Source organism: Prionailurus viverrinus, chromosome X (assembly GCF_022837055.1).
Source record: "Prionailurus viverrinus isolate Anna chromosome X, UM_Priviv_1.0, whole genome shotgun sequence".
Lineage (NCBI taxonomy): Eukaryota > Metazoa > Chordata > Mammalia > Carnivora > Felidae > Prionailurus > Prionailurus viverrinus.
The window spans coordinates 80,884,762-80,898,805 of record NC_062579.1 but is presented as its reverse complement, the minus strand read 5'-3'; the positions used below and the strand labels follow the sequence as shown (position 1 = coordinate 80,898,805).

The following is a 14,044-nucleotide window of genomic DNA, read 5'->3' as shown; positions in this document are numbered from 1 at the left end:
TGATTGTGGTGATGGCTTCATAGGTATAAACATATGTCAAAACCTATCAAGTTGTTATTTTAAATATGTGCAGTTTAGGGGAGCCTGGGTGGCTCAGTTGGTTGGGTGTCTGACTTCGGCTCAGGTCATGATCTCACAGCTCGTGAGTTTGAGCCCCACGTCGGGCTCTGTGCTGACAGCTCAGAGCCTGGAGTCTGCTTCGGATTCTGTGTTTCTCCCTCTCTCTCTACCCCTCCTCCGCTCATGCTCTGTCTCTGTCTCAAAAATAAATAAACATTAAAAAAATTTTTAAAAATATGTGCAGTTTGTGTATCAATGAGACCTCCATAAGGCTGTTCAATATAAAAAAGAAGGAATTACAGGTGAAGTCCATATTATCACGAAGGGGAGAGAGAGGGTGGACATGGTCTTGACACTAGATTCCAAAATCATTGGAATTAAAAATGACTCCCAGGAGAAGAAATTTAAGGCCAAAAGAAATGAGAACTAACCTTATAAAATTCATAGAGGAACCACAACTCATTGCCCCCTAGAGCACTGGTTTGGGAGCCCAAGGTTGTTTGAGAAATGTTCCCAACATTTTAGATAGCTAGAAGGGCAACCATGATGTTTCACAGCACATCTTCAGGTGTCGCTATCGCAGACATCATCAGAGATGAGTTTTGAGCCTATTTTTCTCTTCTCCTCAAGCACTCTATATGTTCCATGGGCACCTAAAACTCAATACATCCCCAAAATGAACTCATCTTTTTCCCAAACCCACTCTACTTGTATTCCTTAACTTGGAGAATGATACCACCTCCACTAGACACTCATTGAATCTAAGACCATTGATTTTCCCTTTTAATTATATCTTGAATCCCACCCCACCCCATCTATCACTGCCCTGGTTCTGGTCCCCATCATCTCTCCTCTGGATAACCGTAACAGCTCCCTAGCTGGTGTACTTCCTCGGCACTATGTAACCTTTCAAATTTGCTCATCTGACTAGGTTACTCTCCCTTCAACATTTCTGTACCCCCACCCTACAGCAGAATTTCTTTACCCTGGCTACACATTTAAATCGCTTGAGGGATTTAGAAAATATTAATGTTTTGATTTGGTCTTGGGTGGAGCAGAACTTTTTTTTTTCCCAAACCTTCCCAGATAATTCTAATGTGCAGCTACAGTGAAGACCCACTGCCCTAAAACAGTGGTTCCCAAACTCCAGTGGGCATCAGAATCCCTTGGAGAGCTTGTTAAAACACAGGTCTAAATCACTTTGAAGCCTGTGCCTGTCATGACGTGTCAAGCCCTTCACCACCTGCTTCCCGTCTCTCCCATTTCATTTCTTATTGCTCCTTACCTCACATTCTGAACTCCAGGTAAATAAGTTACTCATAGTTGTCTCATCAGAGCATGCTGTTTCATGCCACCAAGACTTTGTAGCTGCAAGTCCCTTTGCCTAGAATGTGCCCCCTCCACTCCATGTCTGTACACATCAAACTTCTACTCGTCCTTCAAGGCTAAGAGTGTGCATGTATTGCTTCCTCTGTGAAGCCTCCACTATCCTCCATCCAAGAAGAGCTGGCAAACTGCCTCCTCTTGGCTGCTCCGACTGACACTGTACCCTGCCATCATTACAGGACTGTCCCACTGTTTTAGATTTACTTGTGTGTATGTCTGTCTATGAGATACAGAGAGCTAGGACAATTTATTGTTTACCTTGATTGGCAGCACCTAGCACAGGGCCTGCTCCAGAGTCAGTGTTCAGCAAATGTTTCTGGATGAACTGAATTCGGAATCATCTCCTTAATGGAGCTAGGCATTGGGGGTTGAGTCACCCTATTACCCAAGTGGGCTCAGTAAACCTTGGGATCCTGTGATATTGACAGAATTCCTTGGGTTGCTTGCTCCTGAAAAACTGATGAGATCTGTCTAGACAGAGAGACAGGACTTGAGCCACAGCCGGCTCCAGTCACCAGGCTAAACAACTTGGCCATGGCCTACGATGGTAGCACAAAAGGAAAGGGCTTTCAGGGCTACCTGGAGGTTGGAATAACTTACATAGCGACTTCACAGTGATGGCAGAACAGCCTGACTGCTTGCTAGTCCGCTGGTCTGTCTGTCTGTTTATCCCCAATCAGACTCTACCTGGATGTACAGGTACTCAAAAGCAGCAGGATCCCGGCGCAACAGTTCCACGGGGTCTTTGGGAAAGAAGCTTATTCGGAAGAGGCATTTCATTCCTTGATAGTGTGTCCGCTGTACGACCTGAACACCAGGATGAGAGGTGGGAGGAAAAGACACCTGGGAATCAGTAGCTGTAGCAAAGAGAGCCAGCAGGGTGACCCCTCAACGTGGGGCTTGGGGTGGAGGTAGGGTGCTGCTTATCATGGTCTCCCACCTGGCCCTTTCCAATTATCCTCAGAGGAAAGGTCTTGCCTGCCCTTCTGGTCCAAGGGGACTAGAATTTTTGAATCACTTAACCAGGACATGGCCTTCATCAACAATTGGGTCTAAGGCCCAAGACAAGAGGTGGGAAGAGAGGGTTCCTGGGAACTTCTCTCTTTTCTCACTGTGGGGCCAATGCCTTTACCTTGCAGAGCGGCTCAGCTGCAAGCAGGGTACGTTGCTGATTAAAAGCCAAACCAAAGATTTAAAAATCCCATTTGGAGGTACAGGTGAAACAAATTGGTAATATATTGGTAATTGCTGAAGCTGCCTTGGGTAACGAGGATTCATTATACAATTCCTTCTACTTCTGTGTATGTTTGAGATTTTTTTTTTGTAATAAAAAAGTTTAAAATTCCATTTGGCAAAAGAGACCAATTGGATTCAAAAGGCCTCTTGAGAGGCTGGAGGTGCTTAGGCCCCCCTTCCAAGCTACTAATCTTCCCTTCACAGGTGGGAACGTAGGAGGAGTCTCTGGACTGCATTTGGCTGAGAGCTAAACTTGAAGAATTTCTTTCATAAAATCCTTTCATTTTTGTGTGTGTCTGATTTTGATTTTTACTATGCTTCCATGTAGGCATTTCCTCCACAACTGTCCCTCTCCAATTCCTTCCCCCCCTCTCTGGGAACACTGGTTGGCCCTGGTTGGCCTCTCTGACTCTTCTTGGTGATTTGCCGTTGGTGAAATGCTAGCCAGCTTCCCCAGTCTCTCTCTCTCTCTCTCCTACTCTGCCTTGGAAGTTGATGTAGGTGACATGCTGCCCATTCTGGGCCCCACTCAGCCCATTCTCAGCCCACACTTGTCCTGGCCTCAGTGGTCTCAGTACGCTCCACTTGTTGACCTTTTCATATTAAAGCCTTCATCTGAAGGCCACGTTTCCTCTGAGGCAGGGCTTCCAGGACACAGGATGGTTGACACTGCTGTTCATGTTAGCATTCCGGGAGCCATGCAGTGACCCATCACCCCACACCTTCCCCACTAGAGACCAGGACTAACAATCTTCATGCCCTTCTTATGTCATGAGGAATATCATTGAAAGCCTGCTGGATGTGGTTAGTATAGACCTCACTGTGAACCATAACTTCTGGGATCCGGCTGAGCAAATTGTTTTGAATTTTCCAGAAAGAGTGCCTGGAGTCCTCTTCTCTAGTAGAGGCCACATGCAAAGTTCTCGAGCCAGGCTAAAGGAGTTACTTACATAAGCCAGGGGTTGCTTGTCCTGGAGAAGCAGGAACTTGTGGTTCTGTTCTGGCCCGGCATACTCAAGGACAAGAGCAAAGTGCTCAATGTACCTCAGGGAAAGACGGTCCTGTAATGTTACAATCACATCCTGTGGAAGAGAAAAGAAGAGCCTTGAGAGGGAGATACATTCCATTTCTAAGCCACTCTCAGCACCAAACATGGAAGAGGGAGATGGAGCACCAAGAAAGATGGTCCTGGGGAGGGGGCTGAGGCTAGGGAGTGGCCAGAGACACAGGCCTTTATAGTGGCCCATGCATTCTCCAGGATAAGGAGAGTGACCCATGAGTACTTGGGCCCTGGGGAACACCAAAAGGTGCAGGGGGTAGAGGAAGGTGTTTTTGAACTTGGCCCAGCCAGGCATATGACAAAAGAAGGTCATGTCCCTCCCTCCCTCCTTTTCTCCTTCCATTCAACAACACATTTTCTGAGTGCTTACTAAGCAAGTCAATAAGGAAGACACTGTGCTGGTTGTTCCCTCACCTTACATAAGTCAGAATGTTCACTGTAGTTTGTTTATCAACTCTTTACTTAAGAATTAACAAGACCAAGAGCCACAATTATGTGATTAAAAAGAATATTTCTGGATTCATAATCTAAATTGAATGACTCAAGTTACTGGCAGGATGTTCATTTTTGATTGTTGCTGGCTTTCAGAGACGATCAATTTGGCAACTTGAGAAATGTGTCCACGCAGAGAAACTGTCACGTGTCTTGTGTACAGTCATAAATCTGACTCCTTCTGGGCTCTGTCTGCTCTGCTGCCCTACTTTTTTTTTTTTTTTAAATTTTTTTTTTTCAACGTTTTTTATTTATTTTTGGGACAGAGAGAGACAGAGCATGAACGGGGGAGGGGCAGAGAGAGAGGGAGACACAGAATCGGAAACAGGCTCCAGGCTCCGAGCCATCAGCCCAGAGCCCGACGCGGGGCTCGAACTCACGGACCGTGAGATCGTGACCTGGCTGAAGTCGGACGCTTAACCGACTGCGCCACCCAGGCGCCCCTGCTGCCCTACTTTTAATATTAGGATGTCTGGAAACATATCCTTGGGGCCGCCCAAATGTCAGTTTTGAGACTTCTGCCATCTATTTGCTGGGACTTCAGCACACACAGGGCTTCAGTATGCGTGTTCGTGGAGTCAGCACAGCTCAGCTCCCCAAAGGCCAGAAGGAAGCAGGCTTGGGAACGTGAAGCTCCCTTACAGCTGGGGTTGCCAAACAAGCCCCTCAGTGAACAAGAAATGACGCTTAGCTATTCAGATGTTAGGCTGGAAACTGGTGGGTACTTGAGAGTATCTCTTTGTATCATCCAAGCAGTCACAGAGGCGCCAGTGTTGCTGGAGCTCTGGCAGGGACAAATGGGGTTTTCTTTGCAGTTTGGCTGCATTTGGGATTGTGGATGGCCAAGCTGGCGACTGCCAACTGGTATTAGAAGTGTAACAGCTCCCATTCCAGGCTGTTAATTCACCCAGGTACCTCTCAGGGATAAATGGCTTGGCAGCCTGTCCAAGTTCCAATGAATAGCCAGTGTACCTTCCCTGAGGTCAGGGTGAGATCACAAGCCAGGGGACACTGCTGGCCTGGAAGGCTGGGACTACCTGGAAGCAACAACAGCGGTGTCATTGTGAGGTAGGAGAATGCTCGAAGAAGCCTCCAAGGGGGAAAAAAGAGGAGTAAATTGTTCAGTGCAGAGGCAGGTCTCCAAAGGGCATACCTACCCATGAATGAACACCAAGAAGGATTCCAACACAGAGACATATCCACATCTGGAGGTGGGGCATCTGGACACCCCTCAGTGTCCTAGTTGTATTTCAATGTCCCTCCCATAGGTGAGATCTTCAATGGGCAAGAGACCATCCCAGGAGACCCTAAGAAGTATATTTCAGTCCTATGCCTCCAGGGAACCAACCAGGCCGAAGCCTTCCAAAGAAACTCCAGTTCCATCAACACGGGTTAGGCCCAGTGTTTTGTGACTTGGGTGCTGCCGGCACTTTGGGCAGGATAATTCTTCATCTTTAGGGACTGCCTCACTCCCTGCAAGACACTTAGCATCTCTGCCCAGAGACACTCAATGCCAGCAGCACGCCAAATCATGGGATGACCCACATCCCCTCAGACATTGCCAAAAGCTGTCTGGGAGAGAAGTGCCAATTCTGACCACCTGATAATTCCTCTCAGGGAAGTTTCTTGGCCCTGGGGTTTCTTTGTTTATAGAATTGTCTTGGCCTCAGCATGGGGACCTCGGGACACCTGTGAGCCAAGGTGGGTTTTCTGGGCAGATGCTATTCCATTGGTTGTATGCAAATTCATTCTGGGGATGGCATTCTCTTTCTGGAAGGAGTCCAGAAAAAGCAGGGTGTGGTTATTTCTGTCCCAGATAAGAATTGAACCTGGGGGTTAATCATTTCATTGCCTTTGCTCCTCAGCACTAAGGGAATCGCTACAACTTTTAGACGGCTGGCTGAGGCTGGCTGAGCTCTTAAGAATCACAGCTCAGTAATTGTTCTTCCTATGAAAGGAAGAGCCAACGGGACTGTGGCTGGACGTTTCAAATCTTGGTTTAGTGTTTAAGATCTGGTTCTTATTTAAAAAGCAAAGCATGGCTAAGCTAATCTCCCAAGAGATTGTGTTTGTTGATTTCTGTGTGTAAATGTGTGTAGATGTTATTGTAGCAATATAAATCACTTTCGCTTTATAAATGGTTTAATGATCTTCAAACTTCTTAGCTCCTAAGAGTCTTGAAGGACCTGGTGTAACATGGACACAAATCAATCCACTAATAGGTGTGTACACACACATGCACCCATGCTTCTGCTCATATGTGCGTGCATGCACACACACACACACACACACAGCTGGGCACTCAAATTCTCCCCTCCCCCAACACCCTCATCTGAGGGCTGTGTGTTCTTGCAGACTGGTGCTCCCAGAAGCTGAAGCTCAAAGGCCACCTTGCTCCAGACGCAACTCTGTGCAGACTCAGATAAACCCAGGAACCAGCAGCTGTGTATGCTCCAGAGAGGGCAAATGTTGACCCAAGACAGGACACTCTGTATGTACCTTAACAGTGGTCCGGCCATCAAACGTGAATGATTTGATCTGCCCATTTTCTAAGAAAACCTTCAGGACGTTGGGGATGAGGAGAAGAGCTTCTTTCTTCATCATTTTCTGTGAATAGGCAGGGAAAGGTCAAGGAGAGGGGCTCATTTAGAAGGCAGAGGGAAGCCAGAGGAGGGGTATAAGTAGGAAGAGAAGGGAGAGAAGGAGACGGGGAGCCAAAGATATGGAAGGACGGAGGGACAGAGGAGAGAACAGACCAATGATCACATCACATGCAGATCAGAACCAAATGCTCCAAGAAGACATTGGGCCATATCAAAAGTTCACCCTTCATTTGATGTCACAGCCCACCCCATTCTACCATGGCTCCAAGTTCCACAGCTTTGAGTGGTGCTTGGTCCATAGAGACCATCACTAAAGACCAGATGGAAGGCCTCCTTAGGAGCCCCCCTCACTGGCCTGCTCTTATATCCTGACACTTCCCTTTCCGCCAGACTCTTCACACACTGAGGTCACTTCAACATCCATGCCTTTGTTCTGCCCTTCCCTGTCCCCCATGATCTCCTATGTCCTTTCTGACCTGGCCCTGCCTATTTCTCCAGAGTCATGTCTCACTGGTGCAGGTACCCATCCTGCTCTTTCACCCCTCCTTACCTCTGACAATTCATCGTTCAGGGACTGTGTCACTCCCCGCAGGGTACTTAGTATCTCTGACCATGAGACACTAAATGCCAATAGCATGCCAAATCGTCAGGATAACCCAAAACATCCTTAGACGTTTCCAAAAGCTCTCTGAGAGTGGGCAGTATTGACCTTGATTGAGAACCTCTGGTAAAGCCGCTTTGTTTTAAATATTTATTTCTTTTGGGGGCAGTGCAAGTGGGAGAGGGGCAGAGAGAAGGGGACACAGGATCTGAAGTGGGCTCTGTGCTGACAGACTGACAGCAGTGAACCCAATGTGGAGCTCGAACTCATGAACCATGGATCATGACCTGAGCCAAAGTCAGATGCTCAAGCAACTGACCCACCAGGTGCCCCAAAGCCCATTTCTGAACAGCTGATATCTTCTTAGCAAAAGTATTCTTGGCCCGGGTGTTTATTTGTAGAGTGCTAAAAGGTAAATAAATATTTGTGGTGGTTTTTTTTGTTTATTTTTAAAGTTTATTTATTTTGAGATGGAGAGTGTGCGCGAGCAGCAGAAGGGCAGACAGAGAGGTATAGAGAGAAAGAATCCCAAGCAGGCTCCGAGCAGGGCTCGAACCCATGAACTGTGATATCGTGACCTGAGCCTAAGTCAGAAGCTTAACCAACTGAGCCACTCAGGCGCCCCTCAATATTTGTTAAATAAAGACTGTTCTCTCTGCCTTTCTCTTTCCCTCCTTGGCAAACTCCTACTCATCCTTCAAAACCTGGCTTAAATACAAATTCTGTAAAGTCTTGTCCCAACTCTTCAGGTGCTTGGACCTGGTATTCCCACGTGTTCCTACAGCAACGTATACATACTTCTCTCAATGTTCTTAGCATATTTTTGAAGAATGTTGGTCTCTCACAAATGGTGAACTTAGAGCACATCCATGTCCTATTCAATCTTTGTAATTCTGACATTGAGCAGAGTTCCTGGCATACAGTTGGTGCTCAATGAATGGCTGCTGAATATATGAGTAATAGGTGCTTAATATGTGCTTACTTGAATGATTAGAATCATCAGGAGAACCCAACCATTTCCTGGGGCCATCACCAGTTCTATAGGAAATGAAAAGCTGCATAAGATGGCTAGATTCCTTAATTCAGTGGGCATTCATTGAGCCTCTAGTATATGCCCAGCACTATGCTAAGCCCCATGAGGCCCAGACAGAAATAGAGGGCTGGGTCTGGTCTTACACTCTTGTGAACACCCACAGGAATCTACTAGAGAACAATTGTAAAACCGAAAACAAACCAACAGGTATAAGATAGTTAAGGTTTCCTAGGTGAGGTGACTTAGATTTTGATTTCAAAGGAGATGGTAGGTGTAGACTATTAAGAGAGGCTAGCAGAGGGACAGTCCAGACCTAGGGACCGTCATGGACAGCATGGAAAAATGAGCAAGCAAGCCCTCCTGGGTCAGGGTATGATTGGTGGTGGTGGGGAGCCAGGAGTCAAATCGTGGTAGGAAGTGATGGGGTATAAAGTTGGGAAAGTGTGACTCCCTGGTTCTCTCACTGATCCTGAGATGCCTTGCTCCTACCAAGCCCTGAGGCCCTGGATCCCCAGGCTGATGACAGTTGGCAGTGGCAGGTTTTATTTAGCACACTGGGGTTGGACTCAGATAATTACTTAATTGATTTTGCTTAAAAATAGAGTTGGCAAGGAACGCCCACGGGATTTATTTTTGCTCTGGCTGCATACTAAAGCCCTGGAACACCAAGGCAAAGGGATGATAGGACAGCCCAGAGTCACCTGGGCCTCGAGTTCCCTAGGTCCCAACCAATGGTGAGGCTGCTAGGGTCCATACTGGTGGCGTGGGAGGTAGGGGTTGTTGTGATATCAGGTAATTTCCTGAGTACAGCAGAGTGGGAAGATTGATGTCTGTCTCTCTCTCTCTCTCTCTCTCTCTCAGACAAGAGCCCCAAACTGTGCCTGGTGGTCGGTCCAGGAGCGACAGAAGTAACCCTGGGCAGGTCCTAGCTACTCCAGGACCTTTGCTTTCAGGTTGGTCTGGAGTGGGGGCTTGATCCTACCTGTGGATAGCTGAGACTTATGGAGAGGGGGGTCATAGTGGAGCAAGGGGAGAGTGGGGAGGGGAGAATGGAAGGGAGAGGAAGAGATGGGAGGAAAAAGGGGGAGGTGGTAGGGAGGTTTTCATTGGGTAGCCAGGTCTTGATTGATTACTCTGTAATGCTGAGATGGGATAGTCTGTGCTTTCCAAATCCAATTTGCATTGGCTCTGGGTTTTCAAGGGTTCAGGGCACAAATGTCTCCTTTGTGGCTCAGACCTAAGGGTGTTCTTCATTGTGATCTGTAGGGACTCGATACTGTTGCCTCGTCTCTCTGCTCACCACCCCCCACTTCTCTTTAACCTCTTCTGCTAGGACTGATATGGAGCCCAGCCTCCAATTACTTGACGGCTTACCCAGTGGGACTCTGTAGGCTCCCAGGCTTTTCAGCCTTCCTCGAACAGGGATGGAAGAGGGCCTAGGCTGAGTCTGGGGATGAGTGTTGGGGAAAAGGACATGGAAGACACCTGTGTCCTCTATCCCATCTTCTGAGTGGCACTGCTTCAAAGAACTACAGAAGTGCCTGGTGCCCCACTGATTTCCCCACTCAGGCTGGGCCTGCTGGCTTTTCTCAAGTGTAGCTGTGCCTCCGTACATAAATGCCACAGGCCCCCTGAGAGCCTTGCCTGCAAAAGCTTGCAAAAGCACACAAATGCCTGTTAGCTCTGGCTCTCTCCACCCGCACCTGGATATCACCGACTTCTGCAGAATCCTGGGTGGCTCTGGCCATAATCCATGACTGCTTAACACATATCTCTCTGCTCTCCATCCACCTCTTCTCATTTGCTTATCTGGAGCAGACAGCTCGGCTCATGTAAACCCCATAGAGCAGTGAGAAAGACTGCAGGCTGGCCAAGACTCTCCCAGTTGGGCAGCTACATAGCATGGGCTGTCAAGCATCACCTGTTCCTTGAAACCATACCACCCAATGGGGGATTCTATGTATCTCAATCTGAACTACTTGGCCCCCGTCCTGCCCCAACATCACCCAGTGGTATCCAGTGGCAGGGAACAGGTGTTCATTTTCCATGCCATGTGGTACTGGGAACACAGAAGGTGCCTAATAAAAGTTTTGTGATGGGGGGCACATGGGTGGCTCAGTCAGCTGAGCATCCGACTTCAGCTCAGGGCATGATCTTGTGTCGGCCAGCTGCTGTCAGCGCAGAGCCTGCATCAGATCTCTGTCCCCCCCACTCTGCCCTTCCCTACTTGCATGCCTTCTCTCTCAAAAATAAATAAATCTTAAAAAAAAAAAAAGCTTTGTGACAATGAGAGTCTGTATCATTTCCCGTAGGCTGCTTCACTAGTCAAGACGTGCCGTGGCAGGATTACTTTAATGCGAAGACAGCTCAATTACACCAGCCACTCTTGCTCCAGATCTTCAGAAAACCACCACCTCTTTCCTGCTTCTATAAAATAGCCCGAAGATGTTTGTGGAGCACTTGTTCTGAGTGGATGCTATCGTGCCAGGGACAGCAATTTCTCTAAGCACCATGAGGGGCCTGAGTGAAGTGATAGAGGTTCCTTCGCCCCACAGTGCCCAGGGCTCTTCTGGATGCCGCGTTCTCCTATCTTACAACCAGCCTGGAGCCCTGTGGTCCTCCCTCTCCCCTCCAGCCCTTTCGTAATGCTGCCCACTCTCAAGCACCTGCTCCAAAGCCAGACCTCCGTGGTCAGGCTGATTCTGGCCAAGGGCCAAGGACAGGGAGCTGAAAAGCTGCACTTACTGCATCTGTTTCTCCAACTGCCACCTGCTCAGAAAATCGGACCTTCACAGGATTCGATCTCAGCCTGGCCTTCTTCGCAGCGCTGATGAAGGCAGATTTGGGGGACTGGAAAAAGAACAGAGGGCTGATGAGTTCTCTATCCCTGGGAAAAACCTGACCTTTGCCACACTGGAGTTAAGATGTCTCAGTACGGGCATGCTTTGCCTTACTGATCAATAAGTCAATAAATACGTATTGATTCCCTACTAGGTGCAAGGCGATGTGCTAAGTGCTTCCTTCTATGATTGGTGTGTTCTGAAAAAGCTGGACATGAATTGAATTTGGGTAGATTGAATCCCATTATTAACACTCTGGGCCTAGTGGAGTTTGCCAAAATCCTTTAGCAATAACATCCACTGAATTATTATATGTTTGGTTTGCTTAACGTGAGATATACCTAAATGGTGGTTTTTATTACATCTGAATACAAGCATCTTGAAGGATTTACAGAAATGACCTTATTCATCTCCCAGATATGCCCTGCCCCTAGGAAGGAGATTATAGAAAATGATTCAAGGAAATACAAGAGTCTAGATGAGGGAAACCCTCATGTCTTCGGGAGCCTTTAATCATTCATGTGACAAGTTTAGGGAGGACCGACTATGTGCCAGGCACTGTTCCAGGTGATGAGGGGTTCAGCAGTGAACAACACAAAGCTCCCTGGCCTCAAAGGCCATATAAGTAGGAACAGACTGACAATAAACAAATAAATATCTTTTAGGTAGCAAATAAGGACTGTGAGGAAAAATCAAGCAGGGTGAGGGACTATTCAAGAGACTGTATGAGTGATGGTAGGAGTGATGGGGGTGTTATTTTAGTCAGGATGTGCAGGGAAGACCTCGCACTGGAGGTGATGTTGAAGCAGAGACCCGAAGCAAGTGAGGGAGAGCCAGCCATGAGAATATGTGGAGAAAAAGAGCCAGCCATAAGGATATGTGGAGAAAAAGCCTCCTGGGCAGAAAGAATATTACAGGCTCAGAGGTGGGATTGGGGTGCATGAGGAACAGCAAGGGAGCCCAGTGTGGCCGGAGCAGAATGATTGGGGTGGAGGTGGAGGGGCATGCTCAGAGAGGCAGTTGAGCATTGGGTCAATGTAGGGCCTGGTCAGCCATGGCGAGAACTTTGGATTTCACTCCACTGGAGGGTTACACCCAAAGTAGTGAGACTAGTTCAGAGTGTCCTGTAATAATACAGCTAAAATGGGATGGAGGCTAGGGCTAGGGTAGTAATAATGGAGCTTATGAAAAGTGAGTCAATTCTGGATAGATTCTGAAGATAGAACCAAGACGATATGTTGACGGATTGGATGTGGGAGGTGAGAAAAAAGAGAGGAATCAACTAGAAGAATGGAGTTGCCACTTACTAAGATGAGGAAGACCACAGTGGGAATCAGGTTTGGGGCTCCTTCAAACCACCTCCCCTACCAGCTCAGTCGTGGAGCCTGTGCATCCCACAATCAAGAATCCCTTTGAGTTAAGGCCCTGAAGGGCCCTGCCAGCTGGTAAGGCAATACATGAAGCTATTTTCTGCCATTTACGCTGCATTTGAATTTCATTTACCAGAGCAGCCACAGGAGGGCCGGACCCTAAGATAAAGACACACCAGAAACAAATGTCCTCATCAGGTCTTGGGCCCTGGTCTCAGCTGTGTTCTCGTCCTGAGCCAGCAATCTCATCCCCCACAGAGGGCAGTTTGCAGAAAGCCACCTGTTCAACCCAAGTCCAGTAGGACCTCAGGCAGTGGGTCTTGGTCCTGGCTGTGTGGCAGAAATAGTGGAATGGCTTTAAAAACCCCTAATGCCCGGGCCCCACCCTAGCCCAATGACATCAAATTCCTGGGGATGAGGTCCAGGTATTGGTAACTTTTTTTTTAATTTCCAATGATTTCAAAATGCAGCTAAGGTTGCACGAACCACTGAGCTAAAGGAACCTTAGGCTTCCCGTCCTGAGATACAGAGATAGTTTGTTGGCAGCAGATGATATAGCACAACAAAATCCAGGGCTGGAGATCGTTGCAGAGGGTGATTACAGTATTGATTGTTCATGGGAGTCAAGAAATGCCTTTGTGTGTTGCATAGCTTAGTGCTTAAATCCTGGGCAGGGGCTGCAGGCTGCAGCAGGAGCAAAAGAGAAGGGGCAAGAAAGAAAGATCTGTGGCTATGTTCAGGGAGACCTCACAGAAGTCCAAATTTCCACCTGAGGTGCCACAGACGGGAGGCAGGTGAAATCTTTGTTTCTACCCGACAGTCACGTCCTCCTTTCTCTATAATCATCTGTGATGGCATGCCTTTGTGCAGTGTGGAACGAGGCATCTCCAGAGGCCTGAATGGGCCATGTGATCCACCCTTCATTTTCACATGTGAAGCGGAGTCCTGGGAAGAGGATATGGTTTACTGCAAGTACCAAAATAATTTGGTAGTAGAGCTGAAACTAGAACCCAGATTTCCTGAGTCTTGGGTTGGCGATTATTCCCCACAGCCAGCTGAAGCTGGGTATCCTTTCCTTTTTTTAAATAAATATAATTTATTGTCAAATTGGCTTACATACAACACCCAGCCCAACAAGTGCCTTCCTCAATGCCATTCACCCATTTTCCCCTCTCCTCCACCCCCACCATACACCCTCAGTTTGTTCTCTGTATTTAAGAGTCTCTTGTGGTTTGCCTACCTCCCTCTCTCTAACTATTTTTTCCCCTTCCCTTCCCCCATGGTCTTCTGTTATGTTTGTCAAGAGCCACATACGAGTGAAAACATATGATAGCTGTCCTTCTCTGACTTATTTCACTCAGCA

At 47.7% G+C, this 14,044-nt stretch overlaps 1 protein-coding gene across 1 annotated transcript in view; it reads right to left on the bottom strand.

Moving 5' to 3' along the window:
- FRMPD3 (FERM and PDZ domain containing 3) overlaps window positions 1–14,044 on the bottom strand; it is a 79,216-nt gene that overhangs the window by 32,609 nt on the left and 32,563 nt on the right. Inside the window, exons 5-8 of the mRNA XM_047845047.1 lie at window positions 11,217–11,321; window positions 6,734–6,841; window positions 3,633–3,764; window positions 2,134–2,253 (exon numbers count right to left, since the gene is read on the bottom strand). Coding sequence (XP_047701003.1) covers window positions 2,134–2,253; window positions 3,633–3,764; window positions 6,734–6,841; window positions 11,217–11,321 — 465 coding nt within the window. The remainder of the gene's footprint in view (window positions 1–2,133; window positions 2,254–3,632; window positions 3,765–6,733; window positions 6,842–11,216; window positions 11,322–14,044) is intronic.